General features: G+C 43.1%; 1 protein-coding gene across 1 annotated transcript; it reads right to left on the bottom strand.

Moving 5' to 3' along the window:
- Positions 1-705: 705 nt before the first annotated feature.
- Positions 706-1,791, bottom strand: tcima (transcriptional and immune response regulator a). Its single transcript, XM_058635367.1, has one exon. The coding sequence runs from the start codon at positions 1,604-1,606 to the stop codon at positions 1,304-1,306; it is 303 nt and encodes a 100-aa protein (XP_058491350.1). The 5' UTR covers positions 1,607-1,791; the 3' UTR covers positions 706-1,303.
- Between the last annotated feature and the right edge of the window lie 6,602 nt (positions 1,792-8,393).

Here is an 8,393-nt window from a genome sequence, read left to right as displayed (position 1 = left end):
CAACCCCGAGCCAAACTGGTTCACGCCGGTCTGATGAGGCACAAAGCCACTGTGAGGGGAAACCACTTCTTCCTGCCTTTACTGTGAGTAAACCAGCGCTAGCTCTTCAAACGCTGCATCACAATAAAGGAGTGGTCTCACTTTTTCTCTTGTACACAAACAAACAAACAAACAAAGAGGAGATGAATCCTTCAGCCCTGACACTGGAGCAGTGATTCTGCTCTGCCGTGTCTCCACTCGCATCACGTCACTTTCTCTTTCTCGTGGTTTTGTCCCTGAGGGCTTTCCCCTGTTTATCGCCAAACACTGAGGTCACAGCCGCTCAACAGCAGATAAAAGGTGGATTCTGTGGCGAATTTTGATGAGGCATTTCTTACACCTTTGTGGCATTTCCTTTTTTTTTTAAAAATACCTGAAGATGCTCTTTTCTTTTGTTGTGCTCACAGTTTAACCACTAGTTGACCCTAAAATGACAAAGGTCAATGCCCCCTGCAGTGTTTTTGTGTATATCCTGTGTATTTTTTTTATTATTAATTACTTCTGATTAATTAATTACGTCTTTTAAACCTCTTTTGTTTGTGCTTCCATTGTTCTACAGCACCTTGTGATGAAAGTTGCACAACTGAATTCTGACACTAACCTGATGTGATAACCGTTAACGACACACATTATACATTTCAAACGTGTAATAAGGACAAAAGGAGGTTTCAGCTTTTGTAGACAATTCAATAATTTATTAAAAAGGTTCATAGGACAAAGGTTCACAACATTTTTTTGGTAACAATGTCAACATCAGTGGCCACTAATGAGAAAGTGTTCATATAAACAAAGAGAATGTGAGAGACAAGGCATGTTCAGGACAGGCATTCGTGTATAGACTGGTTCTTCTGGCACAATAAAGTCTCATGTTGCAGCTGCGCATCAACATCAACGCACACAGAGACACTGAGTGATGCTGCTGCTCCACAGTCACGCGCATCCCCAGGAATGCATTCATGGATTCAAGTGTCACAAAGGGAAGACGTGGAAGCCCCTTTCATATTTCCACAGTCACTTCATTCGTTATTGTGTTGCTCCATCCGCTCCAGGCAGGGCTCACTGCTGTCACCACAGCCGCTGCGTCAAGCGCTCCGGGCGGCTTGGCTGCGCGCACACATACCGCGCGCCTGACGCGCCCATTTTCCACGGCGACAATGAGCCGCCGCACCTGCGGCTTTCTCACCCGCACAGGGAGTGTTTTCACGTTCGGCTCACACGAGCCCACAGAGAGAGACACGGGCCGCTGCTACAGCAGCAGCAGCAATCACCGCAGGTTGAGCAGCTGACGCACCATGCCAGCGATCTGGAGGAACTTGTCCTTCTTGCGCTGTTTCAGAGCCATGAGAGCCCGGGACGTCTCCTCCGGGTCCTGCGTGTAGGAGTAGATGCTCCGGACTCTCTCTTCCGCCTTCATGTCACCGGTTTTCTGGAAGAGCTTCATCAGCGAGTCCTGGTTGACGTTCTCGAAGATGTTGGCCACGGCTTTCTTGCGGTGCGCCGTGTCGAACTTGTTGCCGTGGACAGACGGGCTGACCCGGCGGCTTTCAGAGGAAGCGTAGGTCGACATGTCGTCTTTTAGTTTTCTCCGGTAGATGGATGGATGGATGTCTTTGTGCGTCTCTGCACTCAGAGTCTCTCCAACCCGCTGTGGATGAGCTGTCAGGCGCGCTCTGAGTCCACGTAGCGAAGAGCTGGAGAGTGAGTGAGCGCAGGAGAGCTGAGTCCGAGCGTATTTATAGCGGATTTGCTCCGCGTGGAGTGGACACACGCACTGATAGTGGTGACGTCAGCAGTCGCGAAGCAGACACAGGCGCCGCCTCTCGTCTCGGCGCACAGATCAGTCCACACCACACTCTGCTGCTACTGCTGCTGCAGCTTTGCAAATGCGCACAGGGCAGCGTGGATGTGATGAAACCGTGTGCAAAGCATCTCTGCATCTGTAGTAAACATACGTCACTGACATATACATTTATATACATGTTTACGTTGCATTTATCTTATTATAATTCATATTGTCTGCTACACGGTAGACGAGATAGAGAATATGCATCTAATCTGCAGTACACCAACGGATATATACATTAATAAGGGTTTTATTTTATTTATCTTTCATATATTTGTTTATGCATCTTAATATATATATGTGTATATATATAGTAAGTAGCAGTGTTATCCTGTATATTATACACTGTGTATACATATATTACATTAGCGTGACAGTAATGAGAGCAACTTAAAAACAAAAACACATGAAACCTGGCACTTAATTCACTTTGCCCACAACAATTATTACATAAAAACAGTTACACATAACACACTCACCCTGCTGTAAAAACACCATGGGATTATGTTAACAGTAAACCAGTGTTCCTCAATCCTGGTCCTGCATGTTTTAGATGTTTCTCTCCTTCAACACCCCTGATTTAAACAATCAGCTCATCAACGAGCTCCGCAAAAGCCTGGTAACTATTTAATTCAGAAAATGGTTATTATGATTATTTACAGATTGATTTTGCTACTTTTTATCTGAAACTATTTGTCGTTCCATGTCGTTATTGGGGTTATAGTAATATAACGTGATTACATTTTAAGCTCATATTGTCCACTCGCTACTGAACAGTTGTTGGTTTTTTTTCCCCCAGAAAGTTTGACTATTTTTTACACTTCACGGCCTCTCCTGACCAGACGAGTCGCCCCCAGGTCGTTTGAGTTTGCTGTAAAAGTATGAAAAAAGAAAGAACACAGGGTTAGATTATGTACAGTAACAACAATGACTGGCAGTCTGTGTTATTATGAACATTTGAGACTTCATGTTCTCAGTTCATGTATGTGACTCATTTATGTCCGTGTGCTTGTTACCGTGGTACTTCTGTGACTTGTTCCAGTTTATAAAACAGGAAATCAGCTAAATAAAGTTGTTCACAGTGTGTTTAGGTCTTGATTTCCTGCTGGGACACACATCACACAGCCGTGGCTGGAGCTCTGATGTTCATGAAATCCATGTGCAAAACTCATTGTTATCATTTAAATGTTCAAATTCCATTTTTTTATGTCGACTCCTAAGCATCCAAGTCATTGTTTCAGATATAAAGTGCAGGATTGAAGTATGTGACTTGAACTGTGTGTTCTATAAATATAAAGTCTTTTCATGAAGAATATAGAAAGTATTGTGTGAAGTAAACATCAACAGTTTACACGGCGTGTTATTAAGGAACTAAATTACGTTAATTCATTGAAATGCAGTGTTTTTTTTAAGATCATATCTGTCTTTTTTTTTTTTCTTCCCAGCAAGGGCTGCTAAAAATACGTGGGCTTACATTTGGGCTTTGAGACAGGAGGCTAAGTGAGTTGTGTTTACAAGCCGAGTTGACCCATGGTCCGTGCCGCTGGCTGATCACAGCTGATAAATCTTCAAGGCGTTTCCCCCCTCGAGCCTCGACTCGGCTCGCAAAAACATGTGTCAATCTCACGCTGGTGCAAGTCAAGAAAAATTGGCTTTTCCTGAAACAGAACCTGAAATTCTCCCTTCTACATGTGTGACCACGGTCTGGTGCCTTATATGGACAGAGCCAGTGGCCACATGTGGCTCAGGGAAGTCGCACTTTTCTCTGCTCTGCAGGGAGAATGCAGGGAGAATGCAGCTCATCCGTGGCATCCCTGGCATGTTTGCTGCCGACTTTTATGTGCTGAGTCGAACAATAACGCAAAAGTCCTTGCCGGGCCTGAAGTAAAACAATGTCCAGACCCTTTGTTTTCCAGGTCTGTCGCCACAGGATACTTGTCTTGTCTCAAGCTGGCATGCCCGTTACGGCTGCGGACAAAGAATGTCTCCACACAAGAACAGTGTCACCCGGTGGTAAAGGCATATTTATGACCCCCAAAGTTGTCCCCACGGACTTCAGAGACAAGCAATACACAATGAGAGTTCACCGCTAAAGACGGAAACCGGAACCTTGAGCTGCTGACCCTGTTCTCCTGTCCACACCAGACATTCATGCTTTATCTTAACAAATGGGATGTGAGTTTAGCCGGGGGTTAAAGGTCTGTCATCTTCTTACCCGTGGGGAAGGATTCTCTGGAGACGCATGGTTTACTCCCTCGCATATCTCCACACGATAAGACACGAACGTCCAATTTTAGCCAAAATTGCATAATCACTCTCCCCCGAATGTCCCCAAAATAGAGTCCAGGTCACAGATAAGGTGTCTTCATGGAAAAAAAAATAGGGAAGAGAGTTAAAACAAACAGATCGTTTGAAGTTTAGAGTTCGTGGGATTAAGTAACATGGACAGTTCATCTTTATCTATCTAGAGCAACTATCGCCGTCTTTGTTTATTGCGGTTGTTCACACAGTAAAATGAGATTTCTTCTTAAAAACTACCTCAAATTATTCATCATCACAATGATTCTGCAAAGTTTTTTCTCGTGCAGACAGAAGGTGATTTTACTGTCCTCTGTTTCAAAAAATGCAATAATTAGATTTGAAATTGTCAATACTCATAGCCTGTGATATCGCAGCAAGGTTACGTAACACAACAGATAGCACTGTCCACTTTATTAGGTACAGAGAACTCCTAATAAAGTGGCACCTTGTGTGGTCGTCCTCTGCTGGAGTCCAATCTGCTTCAGTGTTCACCCCGTGACCTTTTTTCTTCTCCCTTAGAAACAGTTTTGTGTGAAAGTCTCAATAGATCAAAAGTTCCTGAAATGCTAACAGCCATGCAGTGTTCAAAGTCGCCTAAGTCCCCTGGCTTTCTTCCACATTCTTATGCTCATTTTGAACTTCAGTTTCTTGGCCATGTCTGAGTTGCTGCTATTCGACGGGTTGTTGAATGAGTGTGGTTAATAAACCTAATAAAGTGGCTGTGAGTATATTGAGGCCAAAATTGATAATATTCTCTGAAATCTTAAATAAAAGTGTGGAAGGTAGATGGTGATGTACTACACAACTGCAGAAAGGAAAGGATCTTTATTGTCATTATACAACTGATATTGCACAACGAAATTGCGAGGTCAGATGGAGGTTTGATCAGAGTCGCTGCCGCCACAATATTCCAACCTGACCGAATGTTAACAGTGATTAAACACTTCTCTATTGTTCTTTGAACTTTTTTTCAGTTCCTTGGAACTTCACCATTCACCATGTTTCAATTGAAAGATGGAAAATTGACACAAACATACCTCGGTTTAGCCGTTGTTAGCGATACCAGTCGATAACGACACCCTACATGGTATTTTATGCACACAGCCAACATAACAACATTTGTACAGTTAAAAATTTAACCGTAATGTGATTTACTGTGAAACAAATGCAGCTTAAGTGCATTTAACGGTAAAAGTACCTGCGTTTGTATGGTGGCAACCATCTGGAATTCTATCTCGGAGTTGGTGAGGTTGTGCCGAGTTGGAAATTCCGAGTTCCAACTACAAATGGAAAACACCATTAGCACATGACGTCATACTGTTGTCGTATTAGTTTTGTTTTCACTTTGTTGCTTTGAAATGTCTTCAACAAATAGAGATTGCCAGATCATGGAACAGCATGCTTTCAGTACAGGTTTATCCAAATCGCCTGGGATTCTTGTAAAAGAGACTTTGAGCTAACAGAGTTGTTGAAACAGCAGGTGATGTAAGAAGGCGAAATGACCAAATCCTGCGTAACTCAGGAACACTGATTTACCAGCGTGGTGTTGTGTATCCACCGTCTGTTTCAGGTATTATGGTTCATGCCTCAGCTTTTCCTTGTGTAAGCGGTTCATGTCCCAGATATCCCACTCCATTTCACTGTTATATACCTGAGGTAAGCAGAATCTGGTTTATGAGAAGATGACTCACAGTTGTGACGAGACTTTGACCCTTGAGTTTGCAAGTTGATCGTAAGAGTTTGTGTTTGAAACACAACAGAACAAGAGAAAGTACACAGAGAACACAGACCTCCACCGAGGTCACTCGGCTTCTGTTTTATAGATCAACACCAGAATGTTGTAATTTATTATTTTTGCAGAGAATTTACATCCACATAAATCTTATCTTAATAGTGCTGTCAAATTTAAAACCACAATTTATTTATTTTATGTTTGATTAACAAATGCAAGTTCTGTGATTATGATTTTCTCCTCATAATTTAATAAAAATGAAAACCGCTGTTTATAAACTACATGAAATGACATACAAGCTAAAACTGACACATAACAGAAATATAAGTTCCTTGTAAGAGTGATTTATAAATACTGATCAAGTGTAGCGCTTTGCTAAATGTTGGAGATTAACGCATGTTTTGTGGATTTTTAAGTCTCTCTAACGATCTACAGTTCAGCATTGTTCACTTTGAGAGCTATTAGTCTGTTGACGTCACATTTTACTATCGACTAAGCTCACTTGGAACTTCGTCAGAGCACCAAAAAGCACCAGGTAGCTAGAGCTATATAAATGTATCGAGCTATGTATCCAACTATCTAAGTAGTTAGCAAAATATAGTTAGCTAGATCTATCTAACAACATATTGAGCTAGCTAGCGTGTGTATCGAGATAACTATCTAGCTTAGTAGTTAACTAAATGTAGATAACGAGACACAAATCACGAGCTATGTATCTAGCTAACTAGAAAAGCAAAGTCGTGTCTTGCTAAAACTCGCCATAAAACACATGGAAACAAACTAGCATTCCTTTTTACCTTCAGTCACAATAAATTTAATTTAGTGGCTAAAGCACAGGAACATAAAGTAGTTATAACAGTCAATGAAACACCAGGATGCCGTTTGCTTACAATAAGAAAACATGTGTCTTTATTTGAGCCTGTGTTTATATGAAAGTGAAGGACCTTTACTGGAATCACACCCAGTGTGTGTCTGTTTGGCAAGGGGCTCCTTCCCAGGAAGGGAAGGACTTATTAGGAAACTGGGAGTCTCCAGGGAAGGTGTTTGTGTGCAGCGGTGCGGTGGCACACGTACGGGTGTGTAAACATTACTCACATTTAACAGGTACCGTGTGGGTGTCTGATGTTCGGTAGCTTGACGGTAACAAATTAAAACGGCAAACATGAAGAGAATGTATTGGGTAAGAATGCGACGCAGGCGGGGGGGGTTAGTTAGCCTAGGCAATAAAAAGTAAAACAAAGATTTGAAACAATGGTTTGCGTTTCCCAGAAAAATACAGAAGAGGTAATTGAAGAGCACAGTGATGCAATAAGCACAGCATGCGCCATATTTTATTACAAGTAATCATCTGATGAAACTTGCACTTAACATAATATAAAGCGGGAGTTATGCAGCTGCGTCACAGCCAGAGGTTTATCGTCTTGCTCGTTTCTTGGTAAAATGAAAACTACGCACGGAGGCTCAGTGGAATCAATGGCGTTTACACTGAAGCAGGGTGTGAGTCTCATCACAGCCACAATAGAGCGGCCGGTAACTCTTGCACGCAAAGCACAGTTCATGTTTCCTCTTGGCTCTTCTCCCTCCTGATCCCCTCAGGGAGCAGCAGCCTGTGCAGGCAGATTAAATGACCCAGCTCTGAGCCAGCGTGAACGCCACAGCTAAGCAAGTTACCATTACAATGAACCGGCTCGATCTGGTTCCCTCGGCCTGGCCGCGCTGCAGGGGCCCGCGGGGCCAATGTGACTGTACATGTGTCCACGTGACGCTCCTCGGTCGGGGTGCTGAACTGTGTCTCTGTCTGTCCATGCCTCACTGGATCAGGTGGATCATATTAAGGTCATTTGTCCTCAGGTTGGTTTGCAGATGGATGCAGGGGGTCAAGAGGACATTCAGTGAGGAGTCCTTACAGGTGGACAGTTAAAGCTCCAGTGTTACTCTGGTTGAGATGAGTTAACTTTGAATGAGATGGGGGGCCACACAGTGGTGCACATGGCTACCACTGTTGCCTCACAGCCAGAAGGTTGCTGGTTTGTGTCCCAGTCTGGGTTTTTCTGTGTAGGTTTTCTCCAGATTTCTCCGGTTGCCTCCCACATGTCCAAAATCATGCAGAGGTTACTTGGACACTTTAAATTGCCTGTAGGTGAGAGTGAATGGTTGTTTATCTACGTGTCTGGACTGGCGACATGTTCATGGTGTGACCCCCACCTTTTGCTCTATGTCAACATAAAGCAGTAGACGATGGATGGATGGATGCATGTGGTTTCTTTGGTCTGCTGATCTACTGGGATGTCCAAGCACAATCATCACCAAAGCTTACAGAGAATGTTCCAAAGAAACAGGACAAACAAATGGAACCCTGAAGCAGATATACTACAGCAGAAGAAAACAACTCCAGGTGTCAGCCCTGCCACTTTATAAGAAGTGATGTGTACCTAATAAAGTGGATAGTGTATATCAACAGTGACAGGCTGTGGAACA

Source organism: Solea solea, chromosome 8 (genome assembly GCF_958295425.1).
Source record: "Solea solea chromosome 8, fSolSol10.1, whole genome shotgun sequence".
Classification (NCBI taxonomy): domain Eukaryota; kingdom Metazoa; phylum Chordata; class Actinopteri; order Pleuronectiformes; family Soleidae; genus Solea; species Solea solea.
The sequence above is the reverse complement of the archived record's forward strand: the minus strand, read 5'-3'. Positions and strand labels throughout refer to the sequence as shown.